General features: G+C 42.0%; 2 protein-coding genes across 2 annotated transcripts in view; one reads left to right on the top strand and one right to left on the bottom strand.

Moving 5' to 3' along the window:
• The window catches only part of rad54l2 (RAD54 like 2), a 29,098-nt gene extending 17,233 nt beyond the window's left edge, over positions 1-11,865 (top strand). The window contains exons 17-22 of the mRNA XM_080728704.1: positions 454-629; positions 3,210-3,406; positions 4,257-4,435; positions 5,148-5,237; positions 5,324-5,437; positions 6,773-11,865. Coding sequence (XP_080584830.1) covers positions 454-629; positions 3,210-3,406; positions 4,257-4,435; positions 5,148-5,237; positions 5,324-5,437; positions 6,773-7,797 — 1,781 coding nt within the window. The 3' untranslated portion in view covers positions 7,798-11,865. The remainder of the gene's footprint in view (positions 1-453; positions 630-3,209; positions 3,407-4,256; positions 4,436-5,147; positions 5,238-5,323; positions 5,438-6,772) is intronic.
• A 423-nt stretch (positions 11,866-12,288) lies between these two features.
• cyb561d2 (cytochrome b561 family, member D2) lies at positions 12,289-14,137 on the bottom strand. The gene is made up of 3 exons (XM_080728431.1): positions 13,795-14,137; positions 13,640-13,677; positions 12,289-13,069 (listed from the first exon to the last, which is right to left on the bottom strand). The coding sequence occupies exons 1-3, from the start codon at positions 13,934-13,936 to the stop codon at positions 12,560-12,562; spliced, it is 690 nt and encodes a 229-aa protein (XP_080584557.1). The 5' UTR covers positions 13,937-14,137; the 3' UTR covers positions 12,289-12,559.
• Between the last annotated feature and the right edge of the window lie 5,650 nt (positions 14,138-19,787).

Genomic DNA, 19,787 nt, shown 5'->3' with positions numbered 1-19,787 from the left:
CATACATGGAGATCCCCATCTGAACCAGCCACACAGATATGGGCCATGTCTTGGACATCAGGGATCTTCATATATGGGCATAAAAGGGTTTCTGGAATACCAATATATGGACTTTTACATAGATGATGTCACCTGTGATATCACCTGTGATGTCACAGTGATGTGTCAAGGGAGCCAACCCATAGACTGTAAAAATGTGTACACACACGGCTTCACGTCTACATGCAGACAAGCTGTGACATTTCTCATGGTAAACTGTGACCTTTGGTCGCAATAATAATAATCAAAATCAAAATCAAAATCTACAAAGTAACCAGTAACTAAAGTTTTAAAATAATTGTAGTGGGGAAAAAAGTATAATATTTGCCTCTGAGATGTAGTGGAGTTAAAGTATTGAAATTAGAACTTTTACGCACCACTGCTGTTTAAAATGTCGTGTGGTGTTGTGTTCAGACCGTGTGGTGGACGACCTGAACCCGGTGCTGAACTTCACCCGTAAAGAGGTGGAGTCACTGCTGCACTTTGTGGAGGAGGAGCCCAACGCCACCAAAAAGTCTTTGGACCCAAAAGAAAACCTGGAGGATGTGATCAGTCAAGCCTGTGTGCTCTATCCAAACCTCATCACCAAGGTACAGCAGCACACATTCCTAGAACACTAATATTGTATCCGTAGGACAGGGGTTCTCAAACCTTTTTAGGCTGTGACCCTCAAAATAAACATATGAACTGGGGATCCCCACCCTGACAAGCACTTGGAATTGTAGGTGTTACATTTAACTGTTCTGCCGCCGTTGACGGTGAGGACTGTCATTGAAAGGGTTAATACCATGGCGCCGTTGACGGTGAGGACTGTGAATCTTACTGTATATACAGTAAAGATATTATTACTTACTTAATGTCGCTCCGGTCCCGCTCGCATCGGTAATGTCGGCGATTTGTTTACAACGCACGTTGGGCGTGCACGCGAAGTGAAGCTCCTCAATGTTAAGTCAATGGAGAGGCCCATAAAGAAACTTCATTTAAACAAAATAGCCATTTTGAGACATTTTGCAGCAGATCTAAATGTAAACAAGGCACAAGGCAGGGCGCAGCCATCTTCATCTTCTTGTCCCACAATGTCATGTGACTAGATGACGTAATCGTTGCCGTCAAGTGATAATCCAAAAAAACAAAAACAACCCCCTTCCAGCCCTTCAAAATAATAGCGGAGGCCTATGGAGGAAACCACGTGGCACCGAGGCACCAAGCAACCTTCAGATTAAGAGGCACTAATTGTGTTAATGTGACTCGGTTCCACAGATAAATATTGTGAAAATATCTACATGCTACATGCTCACAACGCCTCGATCGGCTATTTTCACAATGTTTGCCTCTTGCTTACTTAATATTTGACAGTTTGGTATTAAAACGGTCTAGAAAGTAGTAAATTGTCACTTTAGAAATGTGCAGATACCATGTATACACTTATATTGTATGTTGGTTTGTTTACCATTGAGTGAGAAATAAATGACATTAAGCTAATCATCTGGGGACCCCACAAAATAATTTGGGGACCCCAAGTTTGAGAACCACTGCCGTAGGAGGTGCCTTGTAAAGGAGCGCTTGTTTTCGGTGGAGACGACGGAGGCGCGCCGTCCGACGGCCGGACTACTCCAGAAAATGTGCGGGCACACGTGCGCTGTCCGTGTGTGTGCGAAAAGCCCCTGGCTACACCAAGGAGGGAGTAGAACCAATCCTATTTTTACAGCATGCGTATCCGGGGCTCACGCTATATCCCGATAGGGACGGAATTGTAAATTTTCACCTCTGCGTGGTCCAAGTGAACTCAGCACAGCGCTCCCTACCTCCGGTTCAGCCAATCACAAACCGCGGCCGACAAGGCATCTCCTACGGACAACATAATCACACCTAGAACTTGTAATCAGCGCAGATTAAACTATATGGTTTCCAAGCTTCAGAATGTGTGCCACGTCTCCCCCAGGCCATCATTGTAATTGAAGTATGTTTTTTAAATGAGGAAATGTCAGCAAATAATGTATTTCACCTTCATGAAATTTGAACCCAGAACATTTTAGCCTTGCGTTACAACCCAGCCTTGGGGAAACCATGGCACAACATGAGTAAGTGGGGGTCTCCGCTCTCTCCTGCTCCCAAGAACCACTAGCAACAAAGTGCCAGCCTTTTTTAAGGGTTTGTTAAGACCTTGAAACTTCAGGGTGGGCTAACGGTGAAACAATAATTAAAAGGAAACTAAACATGAGCAACCTAGACTCATTACCTAATAAAATCAAAGGAACGCAAAACAGCGTTTTCTGAACTGAATTTTTGTATTTTTTGCCCAGATGCGGTGCGGCTATTCCAACATTCAGCAGCTGTCAGACGTTCCCTTAGGGGAGTTGAATTTCAACTTTTTGAAATGTGTTACAAACACATTTGTCTCAAATTTCTCGGTATGGAATTTGTTCCCCAGATAAACGGGATAATATGACCTCAGGGTGGCAAACAGCTTGTCATCTGGTCATGTTGAATCTACCCAGGCTCCTCTGGCTCCCGCTGACAAAGTTGTGAATTAACCCATTTAGGCCTGAACACATTATGACGCAATATTTTATGCTTTAAATATAAAAAAATAGCAGATATACAAGCTCACAGCGCGGCACCGAGTGCCGCGCTGCGAGCTTGTAGATCTGCTATTTTTGAAAAATCGTGAAAATTAGAATTTTGACCCAATTCTATAAGTGTCTTTTGAATCCTTCTAAGATTTTTGGAAAAAAACGATGTTTCTATGTCAGCAATCTGGCCAGCCATCGTCAAAGAAAAGGTCCTTTTCACTTAACTGGAGCTCAGTTAGTCTGTTCTTGAGAGACTACTATGTCAGAGGTTCTCAAACCTTTTCATGTGAAGGACCCCCAAAATGATATTTATTTGGCCACGGACCCGCATCTCAAAATATCTAGTTCCAGGGACCCCCCAGAAGCAAAATTTGAGTTACAACCGTTCGCTTTGAAAATACATATATTCAAAGATTTGCACACATTTTCATGACTTTTTCAAAAATAACAGATCTACAAGCTCGCAGCGCGGCACTCGGTGCCGCGCTGTGAGCTTGTATATCTGATATTTTTCACTGGTTAAAGCAGTCAATAATTCTAGGCCTAAATGGGTTAATTATTCAATTACCTGACATCTTGTCATTTCTGTCTCAACAGCCACCTTTCCATCACGAGTCTCTGCTGGTTGACCGGAAGGAGTCCAAGCTGACCAAAGCAGAGAAGAGAGCTGCCAAGAAGAGCTACGAAGACGAGAAGCGTGCCTCCGTGCCCTATTCTCGCCCGTCCTATGCCCACTATTACCCAAACAATGACCAGACGCTTGGCAACATACCAGCATTTAGCCAGCGCAACTGGTGGGTTTCAAAGCTTTCATGAATACTTTTAACAACTCTTAACTCTTGTGTGTCTAGCAAGATTTATTTATGTTAAAGTTTTTTTTTGTTTTGTTTTGTTTTTTCAAGCTTTTCTTGCCTTTAGTGAAAGTTATAATGTAATAGAAATGGGCAGAGAGTCGGGGTACAGCAAAGGTACGACAGGGCATCAAGGCGGGGCCTTTACCACTGGGCTATCGGTCCCCAATAGCCCTATTTAATTCAAACATTATAAAGCCTTAACTGTACAATAACTCTCTTGCCGCCGAACGAAGGCTCGTTCTTTTATCCTCCGTGCCATAACGAGCGTTCGTTCTTTTACCTGTCTGAGCACTGTAAGCTGATGAGGGGTGGCGCGGGTGTGTATAGTAGCAGCAGCTCCCGTAACGTTAGTCTCAAATCTGGAGCGTACATAAACAACAATGGCGGCGGGATCACTTTAGTTTTTTCCGGTTGGAAATAATGGATGGATATTTTTATAGAATTACAAAGGTAAGCTACTTTTATGGCATTAAAAGACATCCTTAGATCCTTATAACAATATAAATGCCTACTGTATATTCAAAGCCTCAGTAACTGAATTTTAATTTCCACTAGATGGCAAGTTTTCCATTAGGCAAAAATACCTGGTAATGTTTTGGTATCTCCACCATTTAATTTACAAACAAGCTGAGGTGAAGCCAAAAGGTGACATGAAGAACTGTGGAACTTCAACTACTGGTAGTCAGAGAAATCACTACTAGTGTACCATGCAGTGGAAAAGTGACATAAGGCATGCCTTGGTATAATTTCTTTTTACTGATCAAGTTAGGTAATAACCTTATGTTAACAGGCGTCCCATGGCACGGGCAGATGAGAAGCCTGTGGCAAGTGTCCGGCCAATTCAGTCCACCCCGATCCCCATGATGCCACGTCAAGTGGGGATGGCCGGCTCCAGCTCCGGTGGCAGCTTTCCTGTCAACTATCTGCAGAAGGCTGGGGTTTATGTGCAGAGGATCGTCACAACAACTGGTAAACGTTACTGTGCTTGTCTTACCGATCAAAGCGTTTTCTTCCAGGCCACGCCACCTTTAAAGGTGATACACCATGCATTTAAAAAGTATTTATGTCATATTGTGTATGTCCCAAAAACGTTTTTCAAAAGGTTTGAGGCTAAATTACCACTCCTGAATAGAGAGCCTCTCTCAGCTGCAGTACCACCTTTGGCCTGAACTGCTTTTTTGAAAAATAGTTTTTTTTTTTAATGTTTTTTTTTGATGATGACGTCACAATCGGCAGATGACGTCACAATCGGCAGCAAATCTGGATAGCCTGTTTTGAGAACCTGTGGGATACTTTTAACCTTCGCCTTCTCAAAACCAGAGAAAGACACAACGGTCAGAAATGGGACTTTGTGAGGATAGAAGGTGCTAGTGGGACCCCAAAAAAAGGTTTTAAAATAGGAAAAGTGAAATTTCATGGTGTATCACCTTTAAAACCTGCATTGTGCTATATATGTCCCTTAAATTACCCATCCCCCCCATGCCCCCCTCACATGTATCTGTACTTGTATGGATATATGTGACAATAAACTTGAACCTCAACATCTATCAAAGCTCTTCACATGCACAAACAGCTTAGCAACTACCAGAATGCTGTTTTATTATCATGTCAAGTAAAGAGGTATAAGCAGTTAAATTGTATCTATCAATTACATTACTCACTGTTTTGTGTCGATCCACAGACATTGTAATTCCAGGCGCTAACAGCTCAACAGATGTACAAGCTCGAATCGGTGCAGGAGAGAGCATCCATGTGATCAAAGGCTCTAAAGGTAACATCAACAACATAGTATGGACTCTGTTTGCAAACAGTTCCCTTCATCAATTTGCCTCCATGACCTGTTCTTTTCCGACACAGGTACCTACATTAGGACTAACGATGGCAGGATATTCGCTATCCGTTCTGGAAAGCTTACCAGACCACCAATGGGAGATCCTGCTATAATGTCACGACATACACATACATTGCCAGGTATTTATTAGTTCATGTTGGTGATTGTACCTTATTTTGAAGACCCACGGAGGCCACGAGGGTGTCCATGTTGTTTAACTTTGCGCTGTCAAATCATCGATCGAGCATGTATTCTTCCAGGAAATTAATAATTGTTACCGCGACTGTCCGTCACTTAGATACGGCCTGGTGAAAAAAAGCGTTCTCTGTTGATCAACGTGATCTGGAGATAAATTCAGAGATAAAGCCATTTTACTGCCGAGCAATTGCATTGAAGCCAACAGAGGATTTTACTTCCTGATGACGTCATCTCCCAAAGCATCATGGGAAATTGAGTTCCTGCATAACACCAGGCTTCATTTTTTTAATTAACCACTTCATTACACCCTTTGTCAGCCTTCTGATTGGTCCCTGACTGGCCAACCAGAAAAATCATTCTCTTTTGCTACCGGGGGCGGAGTTATGCAGTGGGACAAAGTCCACATTCTTCCATTAATATTAATGGCGAGAGTGTAGTTTTAAATTGATATTTATTTATATTTGTATTTAATTTTTTGCTTTGTCATGATAAATAGGAACATTTTGGAACAAAATGGAGTGAATACACAGTGAATATTTGTTGAAATGATAAAATAAATCGCTATGTGGATTACTAGTCTTGCATAGACGTCTCCTGCTAGACACTACGTTGTGCGGTGATGCACGGTACGGCCACGATGCGGTACGGCGCGGCACGGTCATAGCGATTTCGATGAGTATAACGAATAAGCTTCAACAAACTAGTTCACATGAACGATATCGATGTAACTAAGAGATTCGATTGGTACATATATTTTAAATGGGCAGAATTACAATTAAAATACATTTTATGTTGAGGGCGAGATTATAGTTCCACAACTTCCTGGTCATTGCGAGTCACCCATGATGCACTGCTCTCTCACTCTTCTCTGTCCTCTGCCTGTTTCAGAGGACATGTAAAACATGTATTTTCGGGTACTTTTTTGTTCCTTTTTTATTAATATCACGTAGATGTTTTTCTTTTGGTACTTTAAATAGCAATAACGAGGCTATGAAAACGACATGGGGTGGGACTTTTTTCCCATTCACTTACATTATAAAAATATTCTTCCCTGGCTTTGTTGTCCCACCTAGTAACAGAACGACATGGGGTGAGACTTGACAAAGAGTGAATTGTGTGTATTTTAATTTACAATACATGTATTACGTACATTGTTACCGCCTCTTACAGTACCATCCCTTTTGCCAGTCACAAGAGGCAATCTGAAAGTTTCCTGTGGAATTAATGTGATGGCATCTTTACTTAATGTGATGGCATCTTTACTTTCACTTCTTTAGACTCGCCTCCTCCCCAAAGGAATGGCTGCTCATCGCCTGAGGAGGAGGGACGGCACAGCCCAGATTCTGAGCCCCGTCCCTCCACCCCCGATAGCCCCGAGATTCTCAGAGAGCTCAGCCGCTACACAGAGAACTCCAACGCTGCCATTGGAAATGAACTGCCGTCTCCATCAGAGATGGAGGCGGACGGAGATGGCTCGCTGCACAATCGGCCTGGAGACCTTGATGGGCAACTCGGCGATGATGATGACGACGACGACGACGACCTCCTCGGTTCCGCGTTACAAGTGCGCCGCGGCAAACGCAAGAAGAGTACTCAAAGCCACGGCAATAAGCAAACTAAACGTACCTCTGCTGCGAACCGTTTTCCGGGTCTGTCCCTGGGCAGCGGGCTCAGTTTTCCACCTGCGGGTCTGAACTCGTCGGCGTCATCCTCCCTACTGGGGAACTTGGGAAACATGAGTCACCCGCTCCTGATGGGAGGGAGCGGTGGATCTTCCTTCCTTCAGACGCCAGGAGGACAGACTCTGGGTGATCTGCAGAACATGTTCCCCTCTGCAGGGACAGACGCTCTGAGCCATTCAGCCACGGGGAACGGATACCTCCCTGCCTGTTCCTCCACCTCGTCCCTGTCTTCTGTCTTCTCCACGGCCGCCTCCTCCATGCCGACTGTCCCCTCGGCGTCCACCGCCTCCTCCTCCTCGTCCGTGGCATCGGGCTCGCTGCCGCCCTATCTGATGAACCCCAACATGGCCGGTCTGCTGTCCTCAGGCTTCCCCCTCAACTACAGTCAGTCCCTGCTGTCTGAGCCCACCAGAATGTACCCAAATTCTCTCCTGTCCGGGGCGGGGGCGTTCCCCGGCACGCCCAGCCCCAGCTCCACCGCGTCCGGCTTTCTCTCCCATTTTAACAATCCCACCTCTAGTCTCTTGGGGGCAGCGCTGAGCCAACCCGACACGCATCTGACTATAGACAATGGTGGCAGTAGCTCCGATGACGATGTCATAGAAGTGACAGGGAAGTAGCCAGAGACAACAGAGTTCTACAGAGTTTCCATTTACACGCGGTAAACCCTCCGTTAGAAATGGGAACGCCCCCCCTCGATTAGGAATGGGAATTACTGCGCGTTTACATACGCGGATATGTGAAATTTGGAGGACAACTCAAATTAGAGAATGAACTAAGTTGATCCATTTACCTCCCAACAGGGTTCCGGTTCCTAAATATGGACACAATTGAGTTTGTTAATACACATCAGAAAAGTCATACCTTTTTAAAAAATATATTATTTTTGTTTTTCATTCGGGCAAATGTTAATTGCCAAGCTTTCAATGATTCTGAAAATCCCAAATTGTACTTGTATTTAATTGAACTCCTATGTTTTTAGCATTCCCTTTCACCTGTACAACTTGCCTTTTTCTGATCATTTCTTAGAACTATTTGTTATTTTTCCTAATTTTTGTTATATTGAAAGCGTACAAGCACATTTTACTACGTAGCAGTAGAAACGGTAAGTGCTGTCAAATGTGATGAGAGATAATACAATGCTGAGGAAAAATAAATAAAGTAAAAATACAATGTGTATATCCCAGTGTTGCAAATACAAATACGCTAGAATCAAATAGGCTCACACACCTAGAGAAAATTGTCGGTTACAACCCAGCTCACTGTTGGTCATTTGGCTAAACGGTGGAAATTCACTGAAATTCCCATTCCTAATGGTCTCAAATCCAGACACCATGTTATACAGATGGACTCTTTAATAACTCTTAAAGGTCCATAACACCATCCATACATGTCATTGTCTACTCATCGCTTTGGCCATATATAAACATAGACCATTTCCAAGTTAATGACTTTCGCATTTGTTAACATTTTCTCAAAAGTCGTTAAAACTTTACAGAACTTAACCTGTACAACTGAATCATTGTTGGCTAAACATCATTGCGTAGTTTAAGAAATCATGAACATTTCAGTTTCATTTCGTAAAATCAATCTTTTCTCCGGGGACTATTTTTGGGTAGACTTGTTAAATCAAGCCGCGATTTAAATGCATTCAAGCGAAACAATACCGTAACTTTGACAAACTAAGATGCAATAAAGTCATTTTGGATCACTAAAGTTTCAACTCTGCAAGTTGATTTTCATAACACTAAAATGTATGGAATCCAACGACTTTAAGTACAAAAACAAAGTATGCTTGGGAAAATCATCAGCAGTAATCAACTATACCAGGAGTTGAAGTCAATGGGCTAAATATGCCGGACCACTTGTATGATCCTTTAAGTTGACCAAGACAGAGTAACCAGTCTGCAAGACCTATTTGTCCCTAGCAACAGACGCCATACGATACGATCTTATTTCTGACATTTAGTTGAATCTTTCATACGATACGATCTTATTTCTGACATTTAGTTGAATCTTTCATGGTGCTTTCCAAGCACAGCCTCTTCCATCATGTTTCCAAGCAAGACTTGGGACATGCATTTCGTTTTATTTTCTCTGAGCTCGAACAATTTAATTAAAAATCTTTTTCATCTGTGTGAAATTAATTGAGACATGCTCACAACTCACTGTTTAAAAATGGTAGCTCCACTGATCTTAATATTTTAATTGTATCACCCCTCTGGTAGAGAAGACTGGACAAATATTGGTGGTAATTGAAGCAGCTTATAAAATCATGATGAGAGTAAATGACATCACAATGCATTGAGAAGAAACCCTCGGAGACTAACTAGATTGTTTGCTTTCAGAGAGGTTATTGTAGTGTCTAGTTATTTGGTAGACATTGTAGTATCCCATGTTGGAAAAAGGACACACAGTAGGCTATGATCTGGATCTTTTTTTATATTCTATTGTACCTGAAAATGACAATATTTTGTAAATAGTGGTCATTATTGTTGTTTATATCAAGTCCAGACTGCAGTGTGCTCAATTGGGATCAAGGGAAGAAGTCGTTTTGGGATGATTGATAACCATGAATTATTTTACTTATCAGTCTATAACTAAAATGAATGTAATTTCATGTTAGCCTTGATAACACTGGGGCGGAGACATGGATTTGGACTATGTTCTTTATTTTTTAGCCTTAAATAACACAACGCGGTCTTGAGACTTTGGGCCCTACTTTGCGTGTCTCAAGTACCAGGTCTTATGACTTAACTTAGACATGGAAGCATGGCCAATGCTGTTTCGTTACTCAATACTCAAAGTAGCCAGCGATCAGTAGCATTTTCGGGTTTCTGATCCGGTCAGGAGTGGAAATAACCTACGTCATGTTGTAGTCATCAGGCGGACTACAGGTTTACCGGAACCACTAGTGCTCTGCAAAATGTTTAAAATGGTATGATTGTTTTGTTTCTTTTGGTATAACACTCGTTTGGTATGTTGATCTGTTATTCTAACTCGTACTGCGACTAGCGAGAATAAACGAATTGATTGGCATTATTACGAAAATAAAGTTACGTCATGTTGTAGTTTTGTTGTAGTCGACTCGTCAGTCATCTTTCCGGTCTTCTTACCAGTCTTCTTTCCGCCTAGACCAGAACACAGGCCAATTTAGAACGAATACCAGACTTTCCTCCGAGGTGGAAAGTTGTGACACAAGGTTAACTCAATAGAGAAACCACATTGGCCACACCTCCAGGTCTTAAGTCATAAGACCTGATACTTAAGATGCGCAAAACAGGACCCATGGTATTTATGACGGTACACATTTCTATAAGCTGGAAGACCGTTCTGATTATTGAGACAGTTGATGTTACTCTCAAAGCGCAAGTTTATCGTAGAGTCTGCAATCTCTGCATTGTGACTAAAGGCACCAACATCAAAATCCAAGCTGGCTACAACAATGATTTGGCGTTGATAGTTCATATCTTTTATTGCCTTTTATGCCTTCTTTTTTTTTTGGTTCAACTGAAGTTGCCCACTATGACTATCTATGGATAGGGTTCTCCTCAGTCTGCCTACTTGCATTGACTGTTACATTTTACTTATAATTTTAAAACATTTCGGTAACTTGTTGAGGATAAATAATACCCAAACTGTGGAAGCTGTCGTATTGTGCAGCACGTCATCTCGGTACATCTGAAGTGTACCATATGTAGCCAGTCTAGCCACTAATTACAAATCTTCTCAACCACGAAGAACTGTGTCTGAAAGTTAATTGACGGCCTTATTACTATTTGATAGTTGTGGGGTAGCTTTTCATAAAATTGTCTTAAAAGCAGTTCAACACAAGTAGCTTCATTGCAGTAGTAACACAGTTAGTCACACCGTGCTTAGGAATTTTATGTATTTTTGGTCTCTGGCCTGTAGTAGCCTTGAGTTTCTCTCTTGTACTGACACCACAGGTTAATTTGGGTTGAGAGAGGTTCATTTTCACCATTGATACACAGGCTAGAAGCAATGTTAATCAACACTATGAGAACACTGGATAATGTAACATTACGTCATTCACTATGGAATTTAAATGTGATCAACGTATACTTTTGCGGGGCCCCTTTGTGCCTCAAATCCCCCTGACACGATACTGTACACATTTTTACATTGCACTTCTGGCTTGTTATCTATTGGTCTGTATGTCATGTTTTTCCCATTAACATCATTTTGCTCAAGCCTGTCTTTGAGCATTGCCTGATTCATTTGTCTTGTCCTGTTGTCCAAGATCTGGTACTTTGACTAAAGATCATAATAATCTGCTCAACATGTAAATCATTCTGGCCCCATGCCTTTGTTCTCAAGTCTTCTCAATCAGTTGGAAACGCCTCATCTGAATTTTCGGACAGACAGATTATGAAATATTATAGCTATCCGTGTATAAACAAGCCCTGTCTGTCATATCAAATTATTTTACTGTGCATATTCTTTTCTTGTTTCATGAGACTATTTCAATTTTTTAAATGTTTTTATAACTTCTGATTGGTGTTGGCTCACCTCTGGTAATTTGTTCCTTATTTCAATGTGTTTACCAAATTTATTTATTTATGATGGAAAAATATATTCTATCACCTTTTTGTAATTACATTTTTTTAACCTTTTTGTTCACTTTGATCCATAGACGGCTGATCCAGTAAGAACTGTCATTTCGTATATGCAGCCTAGAGTGGAGCAGAATATGACTGTGTTATCAATGTTATTTTAACAATAAAACACTCTTCTATTGCAGTGTGCATAGTAGGTAAATGTTTTAATTGAACCATTGTGCATTACATATTTTAGGATTCAGTAATAAATAAAAAAATCAGGATTCATAATATATATCAGATACATGAATCTTATTTTCAAACATAACTGTAAAATAAAATGAAAATCAAAGTCAGTCATAGTTCCGTTATAGAATTTAAACAAATATAATTTGGAAATCAATACATGTACCGGTATATAAAAAAAGCATCAATATGGGTTTACTTTGTGCAACACAATTATATTGTGACAGAGGTTGACACTAATGGTTGCCTGACTGCCCGTGGGCCTGGCAAGTAAATAAACCGTTGGGTCAAGTGGAATTTGCTTTCAGGTTGCCTGATGGGCCAGTGCATTTGGATGGGGAAGCAACCTTCTTCATTAAATATTATTGGTTATTAATGAAAGAACAAATAATGCTACCGTTTTACAAGTAGCACTTGTGCTCATTAAATTAAGACTTTGAAAGATTGCAGTTATCTATTGGATTTAAAATTCATTTGATTTACTTTTTTTTTTGTACTTGCCCGACGGGCAAGTGCCTCTGAGACCTTATGGTGTCGATCAACCCCTGTGTGATATTGAATATTGCGATGGACTATGTCAGGACTCCAAGCGTTTTCTAAGCATGTAAGCGTCTGTCACTTGACTCATGACAGCCAGAGCAGTGAAGGCCGGGCAGAGAGCCGACAGGTACCACGCGTACGCCCCTACGGACGCACCGAACCAGGCAGAACTGATGCCCAGGAAAACACTCGCACAACCCAGGAGGTACGTGACAAGACCAGAGGCTGCGTGGTAGCGCTTCATCTTGGCCAGGGACCAGCATCCCTTGGCCAGAAGAGAGTGATAGATCAGGGGCAGAGCTGCCAGCGACTGCACCACGACCACGCAGACCGTCACCAGGCCCAGTAGGCCGTGCCACGAGGTGAAGTGGGCTTTTGCGTTGAGGTGCTTGTTGTAGCTGATGGCTGCCAGGCCCAGGGCGGCACAGCAGACGCACAGACACTGCAGGATCCAGTGGAGGCGGACCTTGGTCTTGTGGGGAAGTTTCCTGACAGGGGAGCCGTGGCGAGAGAAGACCAGTATGGCTTCCGTCATGAAGAGGAGGAACTGTTGAGGAAGAGAAAGTATTAAGTTGGCATACTAAAGCAGTCGTTTTCAACCTTTTTCAATTTTCATATCAAGGCCCATTATTTATTTGGCAAAATTGAGCCACGGACCACCATTTGATGAGATTTAGCCTCTCAGACTCAGACCCTAAACTTTGATACGATTTTGTCCCCAATTCCATGGGTTACATGTCTCCATTCAGACATGTCTCAGACACTAACCCTATCTCTAACCCTAACCCTAAACCTTAGGCCCATGGGAGTGTCGCCACTCCGACAATAAGAAGTCACTGTCGGAATGGAGATATGTCTGAATGGAGACATGTTCCCAATTCCATGCTGTATTGATGTAGTAGTGCCATAGGAGAGATAACAGATAATGTTGACAATTCTTCTACATTCTATAAGAGTCCATTTGGTTACCAACTCTCCGTAATTTAGCTGAAACCCCCCCAAGGACCACTGGTGGTCCCCGGACCACTGGTTGAAAACCACTGCAATAAATGTGACGAAACTCTTTCAAAGTAATGTTCAAGCCATGTTGATAACACTGATGATAACATCAACTTACTGCCAGTGTCATGAGGAAAGGATGCCAAGAAAACCAACCTAGATCAAAGAAAGAAATAAACAAAAATCATATCAGCAAATAAATGTATTATGAATGGGCAAAAGCCATTGTTGTGAGATATGGGAATGGGGGGACAACAAGAAAAGACCACTCACTTGTGCCTGGTCGTGACAGAACTGCTATGAATCCCGTAAAGACAACACATATAAAGTGGGTCAGTACCACGTATGCCGTTCTGGCATAGCTGTAGTTGATCCGAGGAGGCTCGGGTTCCGATGCTTTGATCTGCAGGGCCATTCTGCTGACCAACAGAGCAGTTGGCCTGCAATCAATGCACAATTGCACACGCACTGGTTTGATGCTTGTTGTCGGCTCACCTTAGGTGAACTTTCATATACAGATGAGTTCCACTTCCACCATGACTCGTCTGACTCGAGTCCGAATGCTAGAAATCATTCCCCAAATTTGGGATAATAGGGAAGTGCTGAAGTATCTTAAACAAACATTAATTTGTGTGATAACATTGTTACGAATACGAAGTAAAGATGTTTAGCTGTGGTCTTCTGACGTGGACGCTTCCTTGTTTTCCCGAAGTGCATGCTGGGAAAGGAAGTTCCTAGTAGTGTAAACTGTAGTCATTAGGTAGAATCATATAGAATCTCATTCGTTTTTTTGGGAAGGTGGTCTTTATTTAATCATAAAATGATTGAAAACATTTGTAGAGTTGCCTAATATATATTTATGTAATGTAAATGCATTGAAATGCAATTATAATTTATTTGTTATATTACACTAATTATAGTCTACCTACTGTTGTGAACTTGTGTGTGTGTGTGTGTGTGTGTGTGTGTGTGTGTGTGTGTGTGTGTGTGTGTGTGTGTGTGTGTGTGTGTGTGTGGCTATAGTAATGAAAGTTAGATTTTATTAGCTGTTTGCATAGGAAAGGGTACAGGACAGTAGGCCTAACAGTTCACTGGTACAATGTCAACTAATAAAAGGATAAAAACCACAAGAAAGTGTGGGTCCCTTTTACAACTCGCAATGCAATGCAGGGGGGCCTCCATCAGAGGGGAGCCCCACTCCCCGAAGCACAGTCCGGACTGCACTCACTCACTGACAGATGCGACCTGCCGTTTGTTGAGTCTGAGCCTTAAGATAGGCCCAAATTTAAAGTGAACATTTTTAACTTAAATCTTTGCTTCATGGGGGTCCCTGGAACAAATTATTTTATGAAGTGGGAGATTGAGAGATTGTGGTATGCGCCCCAACACCTGTGTTACTTTAGGAACACAACACAAAACCATGCAGCTTCACTAAAAGAGGGAGCGAGGGTGCCTTACATTAGGCCTACTCCAAATTTTCACTTTATAAATGTGCAGATACCCTCTATACACTTATACTGTATGTTGGTTTATTTACCGTTGGTGTGAGAAAAATAAATTACATTAAGCTAATCATCTGGGGACCCCACGAAATAATATGGGGACCCCACTTGGGGTCCCAACCCCAAGTTTGAGAACCACTGTTGTAGACCAATACCACTCATTCCAATATAACTTCTCAATGGACATTCATTGTTTCTCCATTCCCTGGTTGTTGTGCTCCAACTCTTCCTAAGCGTGTGACTCCGCCGGTTGGACCAGTCAAGGCACAGAGATAGACATGAGTCACAACACATGGATGCATTCTCACATTTGCTTGTTGTTTTCAGTTGTATCTTTTCGTGTAATAACTGCTATAGCTACAGAGTTTGAACCACAGAGTGAAAGAATATAGAAAATCTATCAGCCCATGGAACAAGTAGGCTTGGCCACCCATTGGACACCATATTGAACCTCAAGGCTTTTCCCCAGGCATGAATTCTAAATAACCCTGTTCATTAATTAGGCTCTTATAGGACTATAGTTCCAAAAATCAACCTGCCTATACTTAACAACTAAACAAACTTGCTTGTTTGTAAAGTTTAGAGCATATAGGCCAATAGGATATCATTTTATATCATTATGATCCAGGCACATCAGACACTTAACAGCTTGTTTTAGGCTTTTCAATAACCGTATCCGTATGGCTAAATAAAAATAGTGTATTTATACCTCTATGATTGATACAGGCTAATACTTAGTGTATGTTCTTGAACATATATAAGTGAGTGAGCTACTCACCTATAAATATACAGTATGTTCTTGAACATATACTGTATAATGTAAGTGCACTCACTTAACAAATCCTTGGGAAGGGTGCCAAATCTTTGTGTGATAGGAAGCTCTTTTTTTCTTTTTTTACATTTACCACATGAACCCTATTCATGCCAATTCCATGGGGAATATTCTGTGAAAATAGCTGATCTACCAGCTCACAACGCATCAAGAGGGTCCCTGCTTCATTCTCTTTCAGTCTCAGCTAGGGGTCCTTCCTTGGCCTGGAAAACGTTGAAGACCCCGGCCCATATATGCATTTTCCATATATAGGCTATTCCTGGATATTTGCCCAGTTTGCTCCACATAGTTAACCAGGCTACCCTGGATCAGTGATGATGATGGAAGAAGTACCCAAATGTGTTACTACTGAAAAAATAAAATACTCCAGCATTATAATTTATGGAATGTCTTAGATATTTATAAAAGTAGTCTACTTAAACAATCATAGATTTTTGTTTTATTCATGCAAATCCTTTGCTTTTCGGTGAATGTTTTTTTTTTTTTATATATTTTGAAATAATTTTAAAACAAAAATAGGGAACCAAAAATTAAGGGACCCATAAAAATGTGTCCGCGACCCACAAATGGGTCCCGACCCAGTGTTTGGAAACCAGTGTTTTTTTTACACCACCACTGATAAATAGGCTACCCTGGAGGATTAAAAACACTAATCCGTTGACTAGTGTGCATGCGCGAATTGAGGAGCGTGCATTCGGGGGGACACTTCAGTGCAACGAAGCGATGTGTTATCTAATAGGCTACCCATATTACCCAACCAAACTTCCCTGAACCGCTCACTACATTCCAGAAACGTTTGGCTGTAGCTGGCTGCATGCATGGTGGATGAATACTGAGGTAAGGCAATGTTAAACATTATATATGGAGAGCAGAAGAATAGACATGTTCATGTATCATCGGGCAGGCAGGCGCTGTGTTCCCGTTTTAGACAGGATTAGGACATTTGACAGCATGATGTCTGATGGGGTTGTTTTGAAGTAGCCTAGTCTAGGTGGCGACTGGCAATGCATGTTGTAGGTAATAGCCTTTGCATGAAGGATTTGCCTAATATTTTGACAGTAGCCTACACACTTAACTTTAACACTACACACAAGTTAAAGAAATAGACAGGGTGTTTGGTGAGCTTACAATGTGCCCTTGTTGCCCTGCTGTGTGGGTAATTGTTCCGTGGTGAGGAGGTGACCCAGTTGGCAAACTGAGCAGTTTGTTCATATTCAAGTCACAAAATGCAACTCAGGAGAACACATTAAACTAAGTTTCATCAAAGTAGGCTATTAGCCCACACATAGCCTAGACTATATGTTAATTTAGATTGCACAAAAACGTAAAGGCCTACCTAACAAATTACAATATAGAATTATATACCATTTTAAAGCATTTTAGACACAAAAACGCCTATAGAGGCTAAACAGGTTGCAACAACTTGCATGCACAACTTGCTTGGAGAAATCTGACTGGTCCCCAGTACTAGCTAGCACTCAGGTCGATGAAGCCTGGCTAGGCTTTAAATCCATTTTCAACACTACCCTAGACGAAGTGGCTCCTTTGCGTAGGGTCAGGGTTAAAGCCCGCTCACAGCCATGGTGGAATTCGGAAATCTGTGAATCAATGAAACTCAGAGACAAAAAATACTCTGAGAAACGCAAATATAATCACAAACTCAAAAAAGGCCCCAATAAACACCTTAAAGCCAAATTAGAAATAGTCAGTCTAGAGGCTAATAAACTGAGAAATCGGACAACCTCCTTAATCCTTTCTGCCAAAAAAAACTACTTGGATGAGAAAGTTGAGGAAAACATCCACAAACCACGAGACCTATGGAAGCTATTTAAAACCCAGCTAGGCTGTGGTGCTAAACTCAGATCCATAGCCAGCAACATATCCATCCAAACTCCCATAACCCTCCTCACGGATAGTCTTGATGTAGCCAAAAATCTCAACATCTACTTCACCTCCATGGCCAAAAATCTGGTCAATAAACTGCCCGCTCCATCTGGGCTGTTTGGTGTTAGGCACATCTTGAAATTCTACAGGAACCTTGGGGTATGCAAAGACAACTTTAAACTTGCCACGGTGTCAACTGATGAAGTGTTTAAAAAACTGCGCACCCTACCTCAATTCAAGGCCGCTGGCCATGATAAAATTGCCCCCAAATTTCTCATAGACTCAGCTGCCACCATTGCCCCAATCATTACCCATATTATTAATCTATCTATCAAGCAGGGTTATGTCCCCCAGGACTTCAAATTAGCCAAGGTAACCCCCCTGCACAAAAAAGGCAGTAAACTTGACCCTGGCAACTACAGGCCAATCTCAATCCTTAGTTCCATCTCTAAGGTAATGGAAAAAATTGTCTATGAACAGGTGGCTAGATATCTTGAAGAGAATAAACTGATCTACGAGTTCCAGTCTGGCTTCAGAGAGTCCCATTCCACAGATACATGCCTCATCTATTTGAATGATTACATCAAACGTGAAATTCACGATGGCTAATATTGTGGCATGGTCATGCTGGACCTCCAGAAGGCATTTGACACCGTCGATCATTCTATTCTGATCGAAAAACTCAAAGCTATTGGTCTTGATAGCACAGCAGTGAGATGGATGCACTCTTACTTGGTGGGGAGGGAACAGATGGTGGAAGTCAACGGAACCCTGTCCCCCCCCCTCCCAGTAAACTGTGGAGTACCTCAAGGGAGTATACTAGGACCACTGTTGTTCTTAATATACGTAAACGACATGTCATCTGCTTGTGACTGCAATCTGTTTCTGTTCGCGGATGACTCGGCTCTCCTAGTCTCAGGCAGAGACATTTTGCAGGTTGAAAAGGCCCTTAACTGTGAACTTAACAAGATCTGCACCTGGCTCAATGACAACAGACTCTCAATTCACCTAGGCAAAACTGAATGTATCCTCTTTGGATCTAGTCAGAAACTTAGCCTAGTTGAGAACTTCACAATTAAAGTAGGTGACACTGTGATAGAAAGAAAAAACCACATCTGCTACCTGGGTTGCATCCTGGAGGCTAACCTATCCAGTGAAAAAATGACCACCAAGGTAATCAATAAAGTCAATCAACGAATTCGCTTCTTGCAAAGAGTTGCCCCACTGATCAATATTAAATCCCGAAAGACACTAGGAGGTGCTCTTATTGGGCCCCTCATTGATTACGGAGTCCTTGTCTGGTATCGCGACGCCCCAGCTGCCTTAAAGCTAAAGCTCCAAACAGCCCAAAACAAACTAATTAGGGTTGTGCTTGGTCTCCCTCCTCTGACCCACCTTACCGAGCATCACCACGAAAGCGTGGGGTGGCTCAAAGTAGCTGACAGAGTACAGCATCTTGCAATGGGCCTGGTGTACAAGATACACTACACCTCCAAGATTCCCATGTACCTGACAAACTACTTCTTAAAGGTCAAGGATGTTCACGATCATAACACCAGAGGCAGCTCCACTAATCATCATCAGCGTAGATTTAACACTAAACAAGGCGCTAACTCGTTCTCCTGCTATACCATCAATATGTGGAACGCCCTTCCACAAGCCCTAAAGGAGAGCAAATCCCTAGCCTCCTTCAAAATTGGTATGAAAAGTCACCTTCAGACAGCAGCTACCCGTGACTTGTAAATAGACTAAGCCCCCATGCTCCCCCCCCCCTTTTTCTTTGTATTCTGCCTTTTGTATTTGATGTTATGCTTTTGAAACTGATATTATCCTAGATAAAGTACTATGTTCTATCCGTCTGTCTTTCAATGTTATATGAGATACTTAAAGTGTGGTTCCTGTGGAAATAAGCCTCGGCTTTCTAGGATCTCCTTTTAGTTGACCTTGTACCAGTGATTTGTACTGTCATGAAACTGTACTTTTTTCTATTGCAAACTTCTAATAAATTCTTCAATCAATCAATGCACCCTCCAGGCCAGCCCTCCTAC

This window comes from Nannobrachium achirus, assembly GCF_963921795.1.
Source record: "Nannobrachium achirus genome assembly, chromosome: 6".
Lineage (NCBI taxonomy): Eukaryota > Metazoa > Chordata > Actinopteri > Myctophiformes > Myctophidae > Nannobrachium > Nannobrachium achirus.
Note: the sequence above shows the minus strand (reverse complement) of the source record. Positions and strands in the feature narration are given on the sequence as shown.